Raw genomic sequence first — 22,983 nt, forward strand, 5'->3', positions numbered from 1 at the left:
CCAGATTGCAATCCAATAGAGCACCTTTGGGATGTGGTGGAACTGGAGATTCGCATCATGGATGTGCAGCCAACAAATCTGCAGCAACTGCGTGATGCTTTTATGTCAATACTAAATCTCTATGCAATGTTTCCAGCACCTTGTTGAATCTAAGCCACAAAGAATTAAGGCAGTTCTGAAGGCAAAAGCTGTCCAACCCGGTACTAGCAAGGTGTACCTAATAAAGTGGCCGCTGAGTGTATATTGTTTGCAGGTAAACTGAAATGTCTGTTTATCCGTTAAAGGGTTAGTTCATCTAAAAATGAAAATTCTGTCATTAATTACTCACTCTCATGTCGTTCCAAACCCGTAAGACCTTTTTAGAACACAAATTAAGATATTTTTGATGAAATCCAAGAGCTTTCATTCTGACTCCACATAGACAGCAACACAACGACCACTTTGGCCCAGAAAGGTAGTAAAGACATCGTTAAAATAGTCCATGTGACTACAGTGGTTCAACCTTAATTTTATGAAGTGACGAGTTTACTTTTTGTGCGCAAAAAAACCCAAACAAAAATAAAGACTTTATTCAACAATCTCTTCTCTTTTGTGCCACTCTCGAACAGAGCTAAAAATGGAATTAATCAATTAATATTTTGAAGTAAAATAAAATGTCATAAATTTTAAGTTTTAAATGAAAGCCCATTGCTGTCATACAAGTAAAAACAAAAAACAAAAAGGTACATCATAATAATGACAAGGTTCAATTATTAGATCTCGCCAAATAAAAATAAATGGTTGGAATTATGTGAAACTGACAACAAAAAAAATAAAGTTGGGGGAAGAGAGACTTTCTGTCATTATATGATTTAAGAAATACTCCTTCAAAAATGTTATTTTCGAGTTCGAATGAGTGAATATGAAGTTGGATGCGCATTCCATTTTCACACAATATTTTTTTTTTCATTATTGTCTTTACATATTTGACACCCATTTTTACCACTCATTTTTATTGTGAATATAGTATTGACAGTAAAAAGAAAGAAAAGTTCCACACAGACACGCATGGGTCATGGTTAAATTCCATCAAATAAAGTGTCATACTTTGCCTTTTACAGCAACATATTCTCATTTAAGATTTAAAAAAAAAAAAAAAAAAAACATTGACTTGTCTGCATGCAAAAATGTGGGCAAAATATAGTAAAAAAACAAAAAGCAACTGACTTTAGATTGGTATTGTATGAATTTTCCATTTATTTGTAATAATTTTTCAGTTAAATTGAACAAACTTAAACGTGCACATCACAGAACTAGACAAAATCGTATCCAATGATGGAATGTCCTTCATATTATTGAACACAAGTGCCTTTCAGAGCTACCGCGGTCATATGGTTTTACACTAATCACAAAACGTATTTGACAATTTCTAATTGGCAAGACAAATGGTAACAGTAAATGTAACTCGGTTTAGTCAAGTCTAGAGTAGAAAATAATGGAAATATTCACAATTGCAACACTATTTTAAATCTCTGTATTTCTTGGAAGTTCTAGGAGTTTATACATTTTTAAGAACATGAAACTAAATATTATGAAACTTTTTTCTTCTTTTTTTAGACTCGAAACAAAACAGTCTTGTTTTACAACAATGTTTTAAACAACGAAATATATAAACCACCACAAAAAAGTTTTGCAACCAGTTTCAGAAAGTCTCAGTTTCAACAGTCCAAAACATGAATTAACCTTTGATCAGACTTTGAGACGTTTGTTACATCTGGGACTGTTTACAAGCATGTGTGTGAGTGTGCTAGCTTGCCCAAATCTCTTGTGCCCATCGATCATTCTGTAAAAACCATTTGTGGGCAGACCCACGGTCCAGTTGAAACAGTTGCTCTTGGCTTTGATTAACAGCTGTGTAGCGGATGCTCAATTTGGGGTTTGGTATGAGAGCTGCAGAGAGGAGACGACAACCGGCCGCCAAGTACACACTCTCCGTTACATCCTCGACACCAGCATGCCTAAACCAAACAACTTACATGCTCACAAATCATGACCAAACAATATTCAAGCACTTACAAGTAGGGTTGGGTATCGTTTGGGTTTTTTTCGATTCCGGTGCCAAACCGATACTTTTAAAACGGTTCTGGTGCCTAAACGGTGCCTGAACCGATACTTAAAAAAAAAAAAAAAAAAAGGTCACAAAACGAGGTGGATGACATTAAATGGCTTTTTATTTATTTATTTTTTATTTAAATTGAACCATTTATTAAAAGTGTAATGTATACTTAAATGTATGAATATAAATAAATACAAAACACAATTTACTTATTTACAAATTATAATTGACTTATTTACAAATTCACAGTAAAAGCCACCTAAGCCACCTAACCCAACTACAACAGGCCTAATATAACTCTAAATAACAGTTACAGTAATAACAGCAATAGGCCTAGTCTGTATTCTTGGTATGCTACAAACCAGCTTCGAGCTTCAGCTTTATTTTGAAATATGATGATATTCTCTGGCTAAATATTTTAGAACGCATCGCCTTAATGTTTCCATGGCAACGCGTCATGTTTCTCACATGACACACAGCAGCCGCAATAGCGCTGACAGCTCAGCTGTATCGGGTTTATTTAGTTTTTTCTTTTTATTCAAAATATCCACAAACTTCTTAACTGTGTCACAAACTATCTGATTCAGATGTGTGAGTGAATGTGTGTTAGTTGATCTATAAAGCGCAATGGGCGGCGCCATGTTAGTTTGCGCCTCAGAATCGGATCTGTCGGATTTACAACACTTGAGTGCATTCTCGTCTCACGAAATACATGAAAGTAAGTGACCAGTGAACTGGAAGAAGAATAGAGTAAACTATATAGTTACTATATAATGTGCATGTATCTAGGGATGAAACGGTATGGAAATTTAACATCACGATTATAGTGACCCAAATTATCACGGTTATCAATATTATCACGGTTTTGTTCAAACGAGATGAAAGTGTTAAAAAAGAACAGATGCACACACTTAAAACATTTCAACAAGTTTTATATTTGAAAATCAACAAACAACAAATAACTAAAGCAGCTCTATGCACTTTTTTTAAGCAAGATTCTATTCTGTGGGATTTCCTTCCTTATAATGGCCGTCGTCAATAGCAACACATAACGCATAAATAATAATAATTTGTCGTAAATATAATCTCTAATATTATCTCTGTAAATATATTCTCAAGCAATATTCTCATCAGTGTTCAGCAATGATGCATTTAAATCTAGCATATTTTGTGTAAGAGCCCAAACAGTATCCTAGTGAAATAATGCATATCCATATTTCCATATGATTTGACAGTTTATTTTATTAAATATCAAAATGTGTGCATCACACCTGACACCTAGATGATCACTTTACAGTCAGTTTTATGACTGTCATTCTCTTCAAATGCTATTGAAGTTTCAAACGTGTATAACGTTACCAATGTTGTGTGTAACTTTAGAGACGGTCCCTAAATTCGCCAGCGTTATGCCAGTCATATCAGATGCGCTGTGGTTCTGCTGTGTTTGTTTGAAACTATTTTCGCTGCTGAAATAGAACAAAAACAGTCAACCTCTGCTTTTATCTCTGCTTTTAGTGTAGATTTCAGCGAGTGAGAGTGACGCACGCTCCGAACAAAACTCCGGCTAATCTGAACGCTCTGATTATGAGACATACATTGCATTCATAAACTCAAGATAAACACGTGTGAGTGGTTATAATGCGCAACGCGATTATAACAGATGGCTTTTGAGAAGACTATAATAAGTTCAACAGCCAGATTTGCTAGTGTGCAGCCGAAATAACGTTAAGTTACACCCGCAAATGGCGGTTGTTTATGTCAAGCCCTGATTATTATCCCTTAAATGTCACTAGTCTTGTCTGAACTTGTTCGTTCGCTTCACGTTATTATTTCCCAGACGTAGTTTTGGTATTCAGGTCAAAGTCCACTTGCCTTGCGTTCGTAGTTTTGAAGTGTTCCCCATTACAGCGACTTTCTTCTGGCATGTTCTGCAGACAGGGTGACCATCTTCGATTAATTTTCCGTCAGGACTTTTGTAAAAGCCAAAAAATGACAACGCCTCAGATTTTGTCCTTTTAGAAGTCTGAACAATCTGAGTCCTGTCACTGCCTTCTGCCATTTCTTCTCATTCAAAAAACAGCGGTGCTGCGCCAGACTGACGCTGACTGGACATGATTTACCGTGAGTTTTCACAATCGTGATAATCACACGCGGTTTTAATGATAATTAAATTTTTTACGATATTACTAACCGTCACTAAATTGTATCGTGGTTTATCGTGACACCGGTAATCGTTTCATCCCTACATGTATCTGATGTGAATAAAACGTAACGTTAGTCAAAATATACATTGCCGCTTTCATAGACATCAGTGTGTGTTTTTTGCTAGTAGCCTACTTATGAGCATTTAAATGTCTGAAACCTGAAATAAACATGATGTGGTTGAAAACACTAAATTAATTGTCATGAGTTGTGATGTGACCAGCGCTGAGCGTCTGTCTCGGTGCCAGCCAAAGCGCGAAAGCACGTTTGAATTTTGGCACCGAAATGAGGAACCGAAATCTGCGTTCTGATTCGGTCCGGTACATACCGGTTATATAAGTACCGGTGCCATATTGGCACCGGGTTTCGGTACCCAACCCTACTTACAAGTGAGATTGGGATTCCAATTCTGTAATCTGATACTTTAGGTCAGGAATCAGATACTTGGTATAATATACAATTTTTTTCCACTGTTTTCTGTACACACATCTGAAACGCGCCCAGAAAGCTGCCTCTCATATAGTGTGTGAATACTGAATTATTTCGCATCATCTTGCACTTAAACGGACAAATACACACAAAATCATAACAAAATATCTTTGTAAACATGGTTGGTTTTCTCTCAATTGAACGTAAACAGTTGAGAAAGAAAAACGCATGTGGTATTAGTAATATTGGATCTGTGCATTAGCTCTTAAAGTGACAGGCAGCAGAAGGTATATTAGGCTGCTGTCAATCTGAATCAAAGAACAAAAGAAAAAGAGAAAATCACTCACTGCTCTTGAATAACTTTTGTAACTTTAATAAGGATTCATCTATATTTTATTTATAAAATGAAGACTATACTGTGTTATTTTACATTTAATTTCAATTTCTGTACCTGAACACTAGGCCTACCTGAAAAACTTAACACTGTTAATTTTATTTGTGCTATTGATAATTAGTTAATTTAGTCTGATCTTATTACTGACTGATTACTTGTCTTTAATAATGTTTAAAATTGATATTAGTTAGGCTAGTTGTTTCTCTGAGGTATTATTGCTAAAACTATAGGCAAAAGTCTAAGTGTTTATTCATCTGCAAACAAATGTTTTGCAAAAAGACATTTCATATATGTTTGATATCTAAATATTTTTTTTTTACCTTATTAGAATTGAAATCAATAAAAATCTGTAAGCAGAATCGGAATCAAAATTGCTAATACTTAAACGATACCAAACCCTACTTACAAGCTAAAACAAATCTGTTGTTTTGCCTTTGAACCTTTAAGATGTTTCTATCTCTCACACACACACTTACCGTCTGAGTGTAATGAGAAGTGGCTGGGAAGATCCAGCAGGGGCCAGTAGGTTGGTATTAATAAAGGTGATGAACATCTCAAAGGCCAGCGTCATCTCAATTTCAGTGAGACTACACGGCAAAAACAGACCTTCTCTTTCACACACCACTGCAGTGTAAAACCCCACTGACCGAGCACCTGGAACACACACAAACAGTATACAGGATATGCAGTGCATCAATGACATGCTGAGCACTGTCGTATATAAAAGCAGGTGGGCAACATCAAATGCTAGACCACCAAACAAGTAAAACATTAAGGACCCAATATACTTCAAGCTAAATCGAAGAACGAAGTGGTGTGTTGTCATTTCGTACAAAATCAGGCCAAAATGATGTTCGTTTTGTGTTTATTTTGGGAGTTTGAAACATTTTCCGGAAAATTACGCTCTGGCTGGTAAACACGATTTAACTACCATTGATCTGTGACAACGATGTAATAGGTAGGCTCTAAGACTCCACCTTTTTTCCCATGGAAATCTTCTCCGGTTAATTTCCTGTAGAGTTCGTCGCGGTCAGATGCCCGAAAGTGTAAAATGCACACGGCTGCACTGTCATTCGTTCATGGCTGCACAGTGCACAAGCACTGTAATGTGACGGTGAGGGACAATTTTTCTCACAGTCACATCCCTAACGGGTAAAAAGGCTGATACATTTTGATTCTATTATTCTATTTTCCCCAATGTCAAACGAACGCAGCTTAACCCAAAATGCAAACTCAGGCATACACTTCTTCCATATAAGCTCATGCAGTTGTGCGCTCTAGACAGAGAATATACTCCAGTTGCAGAACACTTAAAGCAAATATATTTATTAACCTGTTAGCCTTCACCCCCGCTTTTAAAAAAATCCTAAGAAATGGCATAATCAGACTAAAACCGTTACAGTTAATGATTCCTTTGCACTAAAATCATAAGTATGGCGTCATTTGAAAGCAGACACTTGGCAGTTTACTGTAAATTCAAAATTATAATTATTTTCATAATCAAAAATAGCTATAATAAGCTTCAAAGTTTTGTAAAGTTATTAGAAATATATTTGTATGAAATATCTTAATGAAAATAAAATTGAAGTCGGCATTTTAGCAATCTAGAAGTGCACTACAGCTGAAGCCACATGTCTGACCATGTTATATTTCAAATCTGAAGATGATAAGTCTAAAACTCTGAATTTTATTAAATGTTTTTCAAGATCATGTCTTATGATTTTATTTTGAGATTTCTCTAAAATGTTAACTGATGTTTATTGCCATCTCTTGAGCTACCATTCAGTTTATTGTCTCTATTGTTTTGAGGTGCAAACTGCCCATTCAGTTTCAGTCTCCCCAGAACACTTTCACACCTCTCTGGCCTGGTTATGGCTCTTATAATCTTAATTCTTTTGTCTTCATTGTAATCACTGACGACTCTCTATTCAAACTGTTCTATTCAAACCTCATTTATGATCAAACTTCTCACTTCACCTTCTAAAGTGCCTAAAGTGCCTCAAATGCCATTGTTGACAATAGAAACATTTCAGTTGGTTTTTCATTTCAGTCTATTCAAAATTATTAATAAAAATAACGTATTTGCCCAGGTGGCAGGTGCATTGGCTAGCTAGCATGTTAGCTTAGCACACAATCAAAATACAATAAAGATTAAAACCATGTTTGTTCTCCAAAATTACTTTATATCACAAGTGGGATGTTTTAAATAACCTTCTGTGGTCTCGTTTGGCTTCGGATCAAAAAATCAGACAGAAAATATATCATTTTACAATATTCTGCATATTGATAAAAGCTATGTCGAATAGCATTGCATTATAAATATAATCTATTATGAATACACCCAACATGGTATAAAGAACACAGACAAACCATACATCGTCGCGATTGTGTGTTTATTATCTTCAAATGTCTCTATTTGATATGTTTCGCGATCTCAGGAAGCTTTTATTATGGACTTCTATTATGGCACATGGTATCTTCTCCGTCTGTCTGTCCATATATGGACTACATGTGCACAGAGCGCCCTCCGGCTGCCAGTATGAATTGAAAACATCACATAAGAGACTCCGTTGCTCATGATTAGGCTGCATCTGCGCATTTTGAGGAAGTATTGAATAAAAAATACTCCTCTGTTTAGAAATTTGACACAGACATATGAGAATCTATCAATATTTCTCCTCATCTGCACACTTTTGAACTAAAAGCCCTGAGGGATGTTGATTTGTCGCGAGTCTTCGTGAGGAGAATAGAGGAGTTTTTTTATGAATGAGATCAGCTGAGGCTCATATTACAATCAAACGGTACCGACGCGGTTTTCATATTCATAACTCCTGACACATATTAACAAATTATTGTCACTATAAGACTTTGAGAATAAAACAGAGGTAAAAAATGGAAGCTTGACTCTTAGATCTTTTAAATGATGTATAGATTGTCATGGTAATTACTTACATCTGACAGTCATTTGAGCTAATTTAAACAAATAAAGCTTGAGTACGAATGCGCCCTCAATCCGGTTAAGAGGTTAAGTATAACGAGGTTGGGTTCCTATTCAACTGTCCATCCTATTAAAAACGGCTAGGCGATAAGATAATTGTAAAAAAAAAAGCATTGTATTTCGCCAGATTTTATAGTGTAAACATATGCAAGTGCGAATGAGAATCGTTTCGAAGGGGGATGCTAGGTGTGCGTGAAAAAAAAGAAAAAAAAGAAGAATATTCAAACCCCAAAATTGAAATTCAAATACCAACCCATCTGACAAATATTCGAATATTCTGGTCCAACCCTACTGCGATCTCAAAATTATGGCCAGTTGATAGAGTATTAAAATCTGCTGGCGGTTGATCCTTTTCCTATTTAGAACCTAAACTCTGGAACAGTTTTCCTAGCATTGTTCGGGAAGCAGACACAATCTGTCAGTTTAAATCTAGACTAAAAACACATCTCTTTAACCTGGCATACACTTAACACATTATCAATCTTTATATGATTGTTAGGCTGCATAAATGAGGTCAGCCGGAACTGAGAACACTTCCCATTACACTTGATGTACTCGTTACTAGGGTTGGGAACCGAGAACCGGTTCTTATGCAGAACCGATCCTGATTTTTGAAAAATACTAATTTCGAAACTTTGAAATAAGTTTCGGTTCCGAAAACGGTTCTGGTGCAATGTGTGTGCGAAGCGCTGGGAGCGTATTCCTTTAATAGCGAGCGACAGCTCACCTCATCATGAATATTAATTACGTTGCCTGCCGCTTCCAGGAGTGCAACCAATTAACGCAGTTCAGCACTGAAAGCCCTCGCGCTACACATTCACGGTTTTGCGTCAGATATTTTCGCATGGTGAAGAGAAAGTCACAGGATTCATTTCCAAAGAATGAATGACGATGAAGCAAAATGTATCACATGTGAAAAGTTAATAACATGCAAAGGAGGCTGCACTAGCAATTTGACAAAACATTTGCAACAGCACGGAATCAACTTCAAAACATGTAATGTTTTCAACTGTTTAAGGAAGACTGCTGCACCTTGCACGTCCCCATTGCCATTGGAATTCATACACGGGTAAATGTTATTTCAATAGTAATAAACTATAGACTATCAATATATATATATATATATATATATATATATATATATATATATATATATATAGAGAGAGAGAGAGAGAGAGAGAGAGAGAGAGAGATGTAATGCTGAATTACCATATATTATTTACAAGTTCACTGAATTACTATTAAATTAATATACAACTAATTAATAAATATAACTAATAAATATATTTTATAACTTATTACATTTTCTCTCTCTGTCTCTGAATAATAAGACAATTTCAGGGGTGTTCATTTGAACATTTAATTTTAATGTCCATAAATTCAAATGTTTTTTGCAAGAATGGCTTAATTAATACTGTAATATATGTTCAATACAGCACTTTTTTTTGACATTGCCAACCTGTAAATTAATTTGAGAGCAAGTAATAAACACAAAAAGGATTGTTTGAGTTGCGTATTGTGCCTTTTTCCTTTACCACTATTTGTTTAATCATTTTAATGGAACCGGAATCGGAACCGGAATCATTAGGCGGAACCGGAACCGGAAAATTTCTCACGATTCCCAACCCTACTCGTTACATTATAAGAAGAATGGCATCTATTCTAATATTAGTCTCTCTGTTTATCCTGAGGTTTACAGTAGTCAGCTGGATCCGGGCAGTATCCAGATCAGATGTGGACCTGCGCCTAGACACAACCACAACGCAGCCCGCAAGTGTCAGCAGAGACCGTGATAACTAGACTACCCCCTGCAAAGGCCTCATCGACACAACACATTTTCTCAACAAAAGTTCTCTCTGTAGAGATTAAAAAGTTATCAAAATGATTCCTGTTCACACGGATCTGCGGAAAAGACAAAAAAAGCTGTATTAAACAGGCCACACAATAATTGCAAATGTCAAGAAAGACTACGCACCCGCGCACATATGCATTCAAACGCAGATGCCTATAGACTAAACACGTAATGTGCATGTGCATGCTGTCACCGTTTTCACAGATTCACATTTTTTAAATTTACAGTACGACGATAATGGTATCGTTTTTAAAACTCTTTTTCAAAACTTGCACTTTGAAACCCATTTCAAAGTTTGCTTTCTCAGGCCACCAAAACGCTGTTGTCATATAAATGAATGTCCAGAATGCATTAAAAGTTTTCTGTTTTCAGTTGAAAATGTTGTTGTGAAAGTGTCCCCTTTAGTTAATAACTAAATGATTGTTACAACGGAAATTCATGAATCAAAAACTTAGTTAAGCTAGACAATGGCTTTCTTCTAGAGTTGCTGCAACAATCTTAGTTGCATTCATTTCCTATTATCACTGTAAAGCTGCTTTGAAACAATCTCTATTGTAAAAAGCGCTATATAAATGAATGTGACTTGAAAAACACTGGAGAGGCAGATTTATAATAGAAATTGAAGTGTAACTGCAAGTAACACTGGCAGTTTTTTAATACTTCATATTGTAAAGCTGTTTGGTTTAAAGCAATCTACTGCATAAAGTGCTATGTAAATAAATGTGATGTGACTTTACTTGACCGGAGTGCCGAATTGGAGAGCTTGTGCAAACATCCACGTCACTATGTTTAGATCTTTTCTTAACTGCTGTCATTTTTGCTATGTTTATTTTGTTATTGAGAGGAAAGCGTGAAGCACATATTTACATATTCATATATCCAACAGTGTGGGCGGTGTCAGGATGATTGCTCAAACCTCTTTTTACCCCCCCCAAAAAAACTTTGCTGTGAGTATATTGAGGACTTAAAAAACTTAAGTTCAGCTGAATTTGAAATATTGAGAAGTTATCTGACTCACGTTTAAAAAGGGCCCTGGCACGACTCCAGTTGTTCTGCTTGCCCAGTTTATGGATGAGGTTCTGTAGCTGAAGAGTTTCAGGCACCATACCCTGTATTAGCATGAACTCAACAATATCTGCTGCAACTGGTAATGTCTGCTTTATCATGCAGAGACGCAGATGGGCACTGAACATTTCAGTATAGTCGTTTATCTGCACCCCTTCTGGAAATGTGAAAAAGTTGAATTGTCAGGATAAATATTCATATATGCAAATAGATTCAGTTAATTAATCATCATATCATTAATCTACTAGCCTAGAAATCTAGACGCACCCTAGCGGCAGAAAATTTATTTTGCCGCAAGTGTAGTCTAGCAACTCTCGGTAGACCTGAGAGCTGGAAAAACCAAACTCTGGTCAGGCCAATCACAGCGTGTGTAGAGTCGGTGGGCGGGCTTAACATAATGACGGCACGTCACGGCAGAGTTGCGGAGGTTCTGCGTGCTACTCGTAAACAAAGCTGACGAACAACGGTCTTTTGAATCGGCTTTGGCCGCGACTCTGGAAGACTTGGAGTTAAGCTTTTCTTTGAGAAAAGAACGGCACTGAAGTAATTCTTAATAAAAGATGATATGTTCAAAGTTTTGCCTACCGGATACGGCGAAAGTCTATCAACTAATTAGCTAGTTATCTCGGCTTCACCTTCTTCTTCGCTCTGGTTGGTTGTGGCGCTCATGGTGCTATCCAATAGCGTGCAGAGGGAATTTGAAAGACAACCATTTATCCCGCCCCTCGGATTGAGCCCTGTCAATAGTGAGTTTTCAGACCCAACATCTTGATGTGGGTCTGGTTTGTCAGGCTATTAATCTACTTAATTCAAATAACAATTAACTGACAGTCCTAACCTTAATAGACTAAACTACAATGAATGTTTCTTAGGTCAGCACACACCATATACATTTTATTGCATCCTTGCTGATTCAGTTAATTTTTCTGAAAAAAAATCTTGTTATATGAAACTTTTCATTAGCAAGATGCATTAAATCGATCAAAAGATACAGTATATATATATATATATATATATATATATATATATATATATATATATATATATATATATATATATATATATATATATATATATATATATATATATTACTAACAATATTATATACTGTATTATATTACATACACTCACCTAAAGGATTATTAGGAACACCATACTAATACTGTGTTTGACCCCCTTTCGCCTTCAGAACTGCCTTAATTCTACGTGGCATTGATTCAACAAGGTACTGAAAGCATTCTTTAGAAATGTTGGCTCATATTGATAGGATAGCATATTGCAGTTGATGGAGATTTGTGGGATGCACATCCAGGGCACGAAGCTCCAGTTCCACCACATCCCAAAGATGCTCTATTGGGTTGAGATCTTTTAGTACAGTGAACTCATTGTCATGTTCAAGAAACCAATTTGAAATGATTCGAGCTTTGTGACATGGTGCATTATCCTGCTGGAAGTAGCCATCAGAGGATGGGTACATGGTGGTCATAAAGGGATGGACATGGTCAGAAACAATCCTCAGGTAGGTCGTGGCATTTAAATGATGCCCAATTGGCATTAAGGGGCCTAAAGTGTGCCAAGAAAACATCCCCCACACCATTACACCACCACCACCAGCCTGCACAGTGGTAACAAGGCATGATGGATCCATGTTCTCATTCGGTTTACGCCAAATTCTGACTCTACCATCTGAATGTCTCAACAGAAATCGAGACTCATCAGACCAGGCAACATTTTTCCAGTCTTCAACTGTCCAATTTTGGTGAGCTTGTGCAAATTGTAGCCTCTTTTTCCTATTTGTAGTGGAGATGAGTGGTACCCGGTGGGGTCTTCTGCTGTTGTAGCCCATCCGCCTCAAGGTTGTGCGTGTTGTGGCTTCACAAATGCTTTGCTGCATACCTCAGTTGTAACGAGTGGTTATTTCAGTCAAAGTTGCTCTTCTATCAGCTTGAATCAGTCGGCCCATTCTCCTCTGACCTCAAGCATCAACAAGGCATTTTCGCCCACAGGACTGCCGCATACTGGATGTTTTTCCCTTTTCACACCATTCTTTGTAAACCCTATAAATGGTTGTGCGTGAAAATCCCAGTAACTGAGCAGATTGTGAAATACTCAGACCGGCCCGTCTGGCACCAACAACCATGCCACACTCAAAATTGCTTAAAAATCACCTTTCTTTCCCATTCTGACATTCAGTTTGGAGTTCAGGAGATTATCTTGACCAAGACCACACCCCTAAATGCATTGAAGCAACTGCCATGTGATTGGTTGATTAGATAATTGCATTAAAGTCCCTGTAAAGTCAAAACTAAACATGTGTTCTGAGTTCCTCACACCACAGATAAATGTGTTATTAACCACCCAGCCAAATTTGAATCATAAAAAAATCCGGGAAGTACATAAAATAGCTTATCAAAAACCTGAAAAAATGAGCAGCATTCTCTGCTCTCAAACGCTGGGGGTGTGTCCGCTGTCGGCGCCGAAACCACGCCCACTCGCGGGAAAGCTGGCGTAGCAAAACAAGACAACACTCACTGATCACGACCGTCTATGATCACGACGCACCAGATGTCGGCGGGACGGGAGGATGAAGGCCGGGGCGGGGGATAGTCGGTTCTGCAGCGGATTATCAGTGAATCCCAGTTGTCTCCGGTGAAAGTTTGTAAAACGATCCGGTGTAAAGTCACTGCAGAGGCAGGTGTCGGTGGGGATCCTCAGCTCTTCATCAAGGTTGCTGTTCACAAAATGAATCCACCTCTTCATAGTTTTTGTTTTGTAAGCTGTTATGTAAGTTGTTGACTATAGTAACTAACAGTACTAACAGTAACTCGCGATCGAACTGATGCGAATGTGCTCTAGTTATGATCGTGTTAGGGGAGGAGCCAGGCTCAGTGGCTCCAGTGCGTCATCGAGCCACCGTTTTAGCCCCGCCCAGAAAATCCTGAACACAGCAACGGTGAAAAACTGTTTAACGGTCTAACTTCTGAATTCAGTACTTCATAGTTCACAGTCTTTGTAATGTGTTTCAGCAATACATTTCTAACATTTATAATGTGTTTAGAAACAAATCTCAGAATTGCCTTTACAGGGACTTTAATGAGAAACTGAACAGGTGTTCCTAATAATCCTTTAGGTCAGTGGTTCCCAACCACGTTCCTGGAGGACCCCCAACAGTGCACATTTTGGATGTGTCCTTTGTCTGACACACCCACATCAGGTCTTGGAGTAGCTACTAATGAGCTGATGACCTGAATCAGGTGTGTTTGATTGAGGAGACATGCAAAATGTGCACTGTTGGGGGTCCTCCAGGAACGTGGTTGGGAACCACTGCTTGAGGTGAGTGTAGTTCCTAGCCATATCGGTCTAGAAAATCGCAACTTTTAATTTTCCGTCGGTCTTAGTACATGATTTAACTATACACATCACAATATGTAAATAGGAAAATATTGGCGTTATTTTGTCACTTATTGAGTTGTAGGCTAGCTGGAGCCGTTTACCTCCAGTCATTGTGCTAAGCTAGGCTAGCGGTGGGTGCGTCAGACAGAGTTATGGCACGCACGGAAATTAGAATGGTATGTATGAATTTATCTAACTCTGGGGGATGCGGTGAATAAGCTAAAGTCCCAAAAAGTTGGCGTGTTTCTTTAATTTTAAGATACCCGTCTTATTTTCTCTTGTATATTTAGTACTGCTCTTTAATAAAGAAAAAGTACTTCTTATCCGATTACTCGATTAATCGAAAGGAATAAAATACTTGATTACTAAAATAATCGATAGACTGAGAAAAGCCAGAAAATTTATTTTTGTCTCATATGGATGAAAGACAACAACTCCGATAATGCACTTGCTTCGCTGCCCAACGAGGCAACTCCCATCACTTGCCCACCGCGGCACCACCCCACCCGTCATTTTGATTTTTATTGTAATCAAATCATTTAGTTCAGTTAGAGAACAGACACTACAATTAAAAACTGAATGTGTCTGACTAATACAGCGTGAGCCAAACGACAGTCGCAGCACAAACGCAGCAGGAGTCAGGTTTCATTCATCACCAGAGCGAAGAGATGACAGACAAGATGATCGCGGAACATTTGGTTTCAAAGCGAAAAGTAAAAGCGCCTATTTAAGTGAGTTTGTCATTGCACTGTTTTTTTGTTGTGTTTTTCATTAAGAATAATAGGCTAATGAACCCACGATTCAAGCAACCCGCCCCCGAATTGGTGCTAATTCAAACCGAAACTAAAATGAGCACGGCTGCCCGGCATTCATTCACAGTCGCATTTGTCATTCATTCACAGCCGCACAGTCATTCACAGTGCGTGTCTAGTCTGGCGTGTTTTCATTTCATGCCTATGGAAGCTTAACTTTCATAGGAATTCATTGAAAACACTTGCGTTGCTCCGACTGCTCCGTTATCAATGCCAGAGCAGCCGTGCTCATTTTACATTCTGTGAGTGAGATCCCACCCCTACGGGCGGGTTTAAAACATGCGGAACTAACTCCAACTACTGGCGGTAGTCTCTAGTCTAGCCTCTGGCCAAAAAAGACTTAGAAGATGCAAAATGACAATATTTGCGTCATCTGAGGCTTTTTTCCAGGCATAAAATACATACTAGGGATGTCGCAAGTACCGGTACTTTGGTACCAAGCCGGTACTGAAATTCCAAAAATGTGACAATACCAGCATTTCTGTAGTACCGGTAGTACCGACTCCCCAATAATATACGATACCCGCAGTTGCGTTCAGTGGTTTCCGTGTTTATCGCAGTGCTCCAGACTGTAGCCGAATATTTACTAGTGTCTGTGAATATTAAACTGCAAAATACTATTTAAATATTACTCCTCCGTGTCTCTGTGTGAGTGACGGGGTGCAGAGGCACGGGCGCACACGCGCGTGACAGTCGCTCGCTGTCTTTGTAGTCCCTGCCGCGTGTCATTATATGAGGACACAAATGCTTAAACCGTCCCTTCATGAGAATTTACAGTTTCATTTGAGAAAACGGTCATATCTTGAACACATATCAAGGTCACGGCAACCCGTCAAAATAAAAGTTTGGTTTAAATTGAAATTGACAGAATATATCAGGCTACTGTTGTAGCTATATTTAGCTATATGCAATAATAATACGTCTCTACTAATAATAATAATAATTATGCCTAGATGGTTGATTATTTTTCACTTAATCTTTTTTATAAACAATGTTTACTTTTAAACAGCATACAGCCTTTAAAAATGTTTGTATTATTTACTTATAATGATTATCATAAATAATAAACTTGATACATTTAATATATATTTTTTAAATCGTTAAATAAAATAAAAAAAACATTTAGCTGTGGTACCGAGTACCGTTTAATTTTTATGGTATTGGTACAGACTACTGGAATTTTGGTACCGTGACATCCCTAATACATACATCTCTCGTCTTAGGGGAATATGAGGCACGATCATTCGAATATACTACTGGGTTTCTACTGATACAAAGCTTAATGCTAATCGCTGAAGTAACCCTTTTAAAGATACAAAAAAAATGTCATGAATGTCATCGTAAAAAATAATCAATCGAGTAGTCTAATCCAATAAACACGGATGTTCAAATGCTTGCGTGACACCCAAAAACAACATGAGAGTGAATAAATGCAGAATAAAAATTCTCAGATTAACTAACATTTACAGTTTGGGATTATTCATTTTGACATGCTTTCTTGCGATTAGAAATGTGACTGATTGAATTGATCATCTGAAGCGCATGCGCTGGAACGGCACTCCTCAAAGTGCAAAAATCATGTAAATCATTTCACATTTAGTTTTAGTAGTATGACTATTCAAAGAGCTATAGATGGTTTATTGTTACATGTATAGTGCATTAATAGCGGGATAGGTGGGACATGGCAAGCAACGAGAGTCTGTCAGTGCGCGTCTTGTCTAAGAGATCCAGCAAATGCCTGCATTGAATGCACGGGTATTGTGTGAGAAAAAAAAGAAGTTTAAAGAGTTTCAGTGATATTACTACACAAATAAACTATATATAATGTTGAATATAATTTATTATAATCAGGGATGCAAACACATGTATGGTCAAAAAAGAGAGAGGTAATCGAAGCCCTCTCCCCGCGGCAAATATCCAGATACATACAGTGAGGAAAATAAGTATTTGAACACCCTGCTATTTTGCAAGTTCTCCCACTTAGAAATCATGGAGGGGTCTGAAATTGTCATCGTAGGTACATGTGCACTGTGAGAGACATAATCTAAAAAAAAAAATCCAGAAATCACAATGTATGCTTTTTTTAACTATTTATTTGTATGATACAGCTGCAAATAAGTATTTGAACACCTGTCTATCAGCTAGAATTCTGACCCTCAAAGACCTGTTAGTCTGCCTTTAAAATGTCCCCCTTCACTCCATTTATTATCCTAAATTAGATGCACCTGTTTGAGGTCGTTAGCTGCATAAAGACACCTGTCCACCCCATACAATCAGTAAGAATCCAACTACTAACATGGCCAAGACCAAAGAGCTGTCCAAAGACACTAGAGACAAAATTGTACACCTCCACAAGGCTGGAAAGGGCTACGGGGAAATTGCCAAGCAGCTTGGTGAAAAAAGGTCCACTGTTGGAGCAATCATTAGAAAATGGAAGAAGCTAAACATGACTGTCAATCTCCCATGGACTGGGGCTACATGCAAGATCTCACCTCGTGGGGTCTCAATGATCCTAAGAAAGGTGAGAAATCTGCCCAGAACTACACGGGAGGAGCTGGTCAATGACCTGAAAAGAGCTGGGACCACCGTTTCCAAGGTTACTGTTGGTAATACACTAAAATGTCATGGTTTGAAATCATGCATGGCACGGAAGGTTCCCCTGCTTAAACCAGCACATGTCCAGGCCCGTCTTAAGTTTGCCAATGACCATTTGGATGATCCAGAGGAGTCATGGGAGAAAGTCATGTGGTCAGATGAGACAAAAACCAAAATAGAACTTTTTGGTCATAATTCCACTAAACGTGTTTGGAGGATAAAGAATGATGAGTACCATCCCAAGAACACCATCCCTACTGTGAAGCATGGGGGTGGTATCATCATGCTTTGGGGGTGTTTTTCTGCACATGGGACAGGGCGACTGCACTGTATTAAGGAGAGGATGACCGGGGCCATGTATTTTTGTATTTAAGATTCTGGGGAACAACCTCCTTCCCTCAGTTAGAGCATTGAAGATGGGTCGAGGCTGGGTCTTCCAACATGACAATGACCCGAAGCACACAGCCAGGATAACCAAGGAGTGGCTCTGTAAGAAGCATATCAAGGTTCTGGCGTGGCCTAGCCTGTCTCCAGACCTAAACCCAATAGAGAATCTTTGGAGGGAGCTCAAACTCTGTGTTTCTCAGCGACAGGCCAGAAACCTGACTGATCTAGAGAAGATCTGTGTGGAGGAGTGGGCCAAAATCCTTCCTGCAGTGTGTGCAAACCTGGTGAAAAACTACAGGAAACATTTGACCTCTGTAATTGCAAACAAAGGCTACTGTACCAAATATTAACATTGATTTTATCAGGTGTTCAAATACTTATTTGCAGCTGTATCATACAAATAAATAGTTTAAAAAAATCATACATTGTGATTTCTGGATTTTTTTTATTTAGATTATGTCTCTCACAGTGGACATGCACCTACGATGACAATTTCAGACCCCTCCATGATTTCTAAGTGGGAGAACTTGCAAAATAGCAGGGTGTTGAAATACTTATTTTCCTCACTGTACATTGTCACATACCCCTGCCATCCCCAGCCCACCCTAATAGGCACAGAGTAAAATGAAATTCTGAAACATAGACACTAATTTGGAATATTCTATTTCATTTATTATTCTGAAACATAAACTCTTATTGAACCATCTAGCACTTCTTCTTGCTTTACTCCATACATATATGCATGTATATATTTAAGAAAGAAATTATATAAATATATACAGTATATACATGCAAATATTTCATAAATATACACATAAAGGAATGTGTATTTATATATACACACAATAATTATACACAGTACAAACATATATATTATGTAAACGCAAATTTTTATTTTGGATGTGATTAATCGATTGCCAGTAAAGTCAGTAAAGCCGGTTCCTTGATTAGTAGTAAATCGCCATCACCTGCTTTCAGATTTTCTGCATTTACTACACAGAGCCATAGTTCACTGACAAGCTGAGCCATATCGCATTAATTATCACGGACGTATCGCCTGCGATAATTAATGCGATATGGCTCAGCTTGTCAGTGAACTACGGCTCTGTGTAGTAAATGCCGCTCTATCTGAAAGCAGGTGATGGCGATTTACTACTAATCAAGGAACCGGCTTTACTGACGAGATGCGCCTAACAATGTCATGCGATATATTGCCCAGCCCTACACTGCCCTGTGTATAATAACATTATAAACCAAAAATATCCTAACCTCCAGTGATCTCACCAGTTGCTCAGTGCCGAACTCTGGTCTCAGGTAGAGATTTGTTGCAGTGGCAGATAAAGACATGCAGCAAAAAGAAACACTAGTGGTTCACATGAGCAGATTCGGCTATTTAGGCGCACAGTGTTCTGCTTTGCTTAGCTCCTATTTACTTGATTGGTGGAGGTAATCCATAATACTGTTGGTGAAATTATAATCACACCCTCTCAGAGCCCCCTCCCCTCCCCCTCCCTTAAAAAACTCTTCGGATCTGTACGATTCACACAAGTCACCCAAACTGCCGTGAAAAAAAGCGGGAGGCGCCGAAAAGTGCGCTGTTTGCATCCCTGTATAATGCAATGGGGGAATATTTATGGGTCCTAATAATAGCGTAGTAATAATAATTGTAAAAAACCCTCTTCTTTATTTTGGTTTAAAATATCATGATAGCATCATATCAGGAGTTCAGTATCGCGTTTTGCATCTAATCTAATCATGAGTGTATCATTACACCACAATGAGAGAAGATAAAAGAAGAAATAACTTGCTTATCGGTTGTCTGAGTCCAGGTAAGTTGGTCAGAATCTCAAAGGTGTCTCTGTTTGATGTCTTCTCAGCTAAGAGAGTCAGGACATGTTTTCGACTTTCTATGTCAGCCTGCTCACAAGGCCACATGCTTGAGCTCACAAACCAACCATCAGCTGAAGGAAAAGAAACACACACAAGTTATCCCTTATTTGCAGATTCAGATCAATATGAACAAAAGTTGCATATCTCCATTTTACCTCTCAGCATTTTCAAAGCTCCCTCAATACTCCCGCTGTGAAGGAAGAGCTCTGTTGCCAAAGTGACCAGTTGACAGCGAGACACCCCATGTTCATTCCCCATAATTCCCTTCAGAGTGATGAATTCAATGTGCAGTCTGAACATCACACTGACCAGTTTCATTCCCTAAGAACATGCAAGACATGCACACATTATTCAGTCAAAGCTTTATTACTGTACAGCGTGCTTCCACAATCAGGATACACACCCACCTTATTCCACTCTTGTGTCCTGTGGTACCTGAAGATCAGAGAGACTCCAATCCTCCCCAGGATGGTTTTGATCATTTCATTAGACGAGGCTTGCTGACACACTGACAGAATAAAGACATGATAATCCACCCAAAATTTGTCTTTAGTCCAAGAATGTTTGAAAGCAACTTGCACTGACATATCTTAAAATATGTCAGTGCCATTGTCGTGTCTCAAGATGTACACCAGTAATATTTTTTTTTCTATGGCATGTTCATAAAAGCTACTTAAATATCCTAATTGAACTAAGGTCTAAACCTGGCTTAACCCCCAGGGGTTGGCAAAGTTACCGGCGCCTTCACCTCGCTTTTTTTCTTATCAGAAATGCCAGGTATGGGATGCATCTTGGAGTAGGATTTATTTCCAGGTATAATCATGTACTCAATGTGCATTTTGGCTCTCAAATTTAAATTGTTAACTATATTCTAAATAATTTATTTTGTCCAGTTTTTTCCTCATATTCTTTTTTATAGTTCCCTCTCACATACCTAACTCAAAGGCTCATTCATTATGCAGCTGTAAACAAAAAGTGTTTCACAAAATTTAAATCAATATATTGTTTGATGTGAATGAGGTGGCACAATGATTTTTACATCATTATGAAGCAATAACTCTAGGCACGACAATTTTTCTTTCAATAACCATGCATTAACATTATTCTCTCAAAAATACAAGCATGCACATACATGTTGCTCACATAGCCCAGTTTGCGATGAATACGATGAAATGATACTTTTACCATTCATATGTTTATAAGCAACTGAAAAAATACAAATGTCAGAGCATGTCAAAACTTCTAAAAGGGACCCAAAAATGCCACAGACTCCTAGGGGTTAAGCCTCTTGGTAGCCTGGCGTGGCCATACTCAATTCTAGTCAGAATTTGAGTCTGGTACCGCTCCATTGAGCTTTGATTATGGGGCGTTTTTCAACCGAGCCAGGAAAGACCTCAATTGGATAGACCCACAACCAATCAGAGCAACGGAGCGACGCGTAACGTTAGTTGTCAAATGTCAACAGAACTCAACTGCACTGTGTTGCCAAGTCCGTGTTTTTTTCCATGGTTGAAGCGACCCCAATTATGTGATTATATAAACCCAGGAATGCGAATTTTAGCAGGCAACCTTGCCAAAATAACATATTTTGCCAACCAAACGCCATTTTTTAACCGGAGAACACCCCGGAAAGTTATTGTTTTGGGCTATAGTTTTGAGTAGCAATTGTGCGTGACATTGCAAAAACACTTGGAAACCCTGTCTGCACGCACGCTGGATTAAGTAACGTTACAAGAAAAAGATGAGTGTAAATGATCTTTGCCAGTAATAAAATTATTTAAGGATACACAGAGTACTTACCAACACGATCATCGTTTCTGAGAGAAATAGTGAAGGTGAATGCATATACGAACAAGTTCTCCGTTTAGGATAAGAGCAAATTCAACCCAAGAGCCTTCGATGACGTGGTTGATTACGTTACTGTTTATCATCTGTCCATCATCGTCTAAAGCCCGCCCTGACAATTTCATTGGTCCGAACAGTTTCTGTTCGGGCATAATTACTCCTCTATGGAGCAAGTCCAGACCGAATTGCCCGAGCAAAAAAAATTGTGGGCGGGGCTAAATTCGGCTGGCATCCAGGCTAGCCTCTTGGACTAAATCCAGAAGAACTGCGGCAATGTCTCCAAGTTTTTTTCTGTTTCTTCAAGTAGACGCAATGATGGTGAGATCAGATATCCATTTTGAGCATACCAGCTGTTGTCAGACTCCTTGTGCATACAAAAATCTCACTGGATTATTGCAATTAATGACAAAAGGAATGTTTGGAAATGTAAACTGACATTTCCTACTGACACAATACAGTAAAATGTATAAATAACTGGCTTAACATATTTTTTCTAAATGCTAACGTGCTTAAGACTTGTATATTATGTATATATTGGTGCTGGAAATCGATTAAAAAAAACAATCGATTTTTTTTCTGTAATTAATCGCGAGTTTTTAATATTGTATTAATTTCAGTTACTCTCCAAATTAATGTAGAAACGATTTAAAGACAGCATATTTTAAATATTTGTTGTAATGGCATTTTTTTTTATCAATGAAGGCCAGTATAACTGATACTAATGTCTCTATGAAACATTAAATGACGTCCAATTTCAACATTTATTGTTATGTTATATTTACCCATGGCCTTCCCTGTTAGACATGTACAGGAATGTAATAGTTATCAAAAACCGTTCTTAACTGCATAAATAATAAATGAAATATAGATTAATCATCATTAAAGCTACAATTTTCTCTGTTCCCATTGTTCTTTGATGAACATTAATGACAGGCATCATCAGTGCTGTGGTCACTTTAAGATCGGCCGCTGACGAACATGACGCAGATCTGACGCGCTGTCCAGCGCATCTCATTTCCTCACAAC

The 22,983-nt window shown here is 38.0% G+C and overlaps 1 protein-coding gene across 1 annotated transcript in view; it reads right to left on the reverse strand.

Moving 5' to 3' along the window:
* Positions 1 to 981: 981 nt before the first annotated feature.
* The window catches only part of topaz1 (testis and ovary specific TOPAZ 1), a 45,733-nt gene continuing 23,731 nt past the window's right edge, over positions 982 to 22,983 (reverse strand). Inside the window, exons 4-9 of the mRNA XM_079828979.1 lie at positions 20,520 to 20,620; positions 20,268 to 20,433; positions 20,031 to 20,183; positions 10,989 to 11,192; positions 5,597 to 5,774; positions 982 to 1,997 (exon numbers count right to left, since the gene is read on the reverse strand). Of these exons, the coding sequence (XP_079685105.1) occupies positions 1,787 to 1,997; positions 5,597 to 5,774; positions 10,989 to 11,192; positions 20,031 to 20,183; positions 20,268 to 20,433; positions 20,520 to 20,620 (1,013 nt within the window). The 3' untranslated portion in view covers positions 982 to 1,786. The remainder of the gene's footprint in view (positions 1,998 to 5,596; positions 5,775 to 10,988; positions 11,193 to 20,030; positions 20,184 to 20,267; positions 20,434 to 20,519; positions 20,621 to 22,983) is intronic.

The sequence above is a fragment of the Gobio gobio genome (genome assembly GCF_949357685.1).
Source record: "Gobio gobio genome assembly, chromosome: 11".
NCBI lineage: Eukaryota > Metazoa > Chordata > Actinopteri > Cypriniformes > Gobionidae > Gobio > Gobio gobio.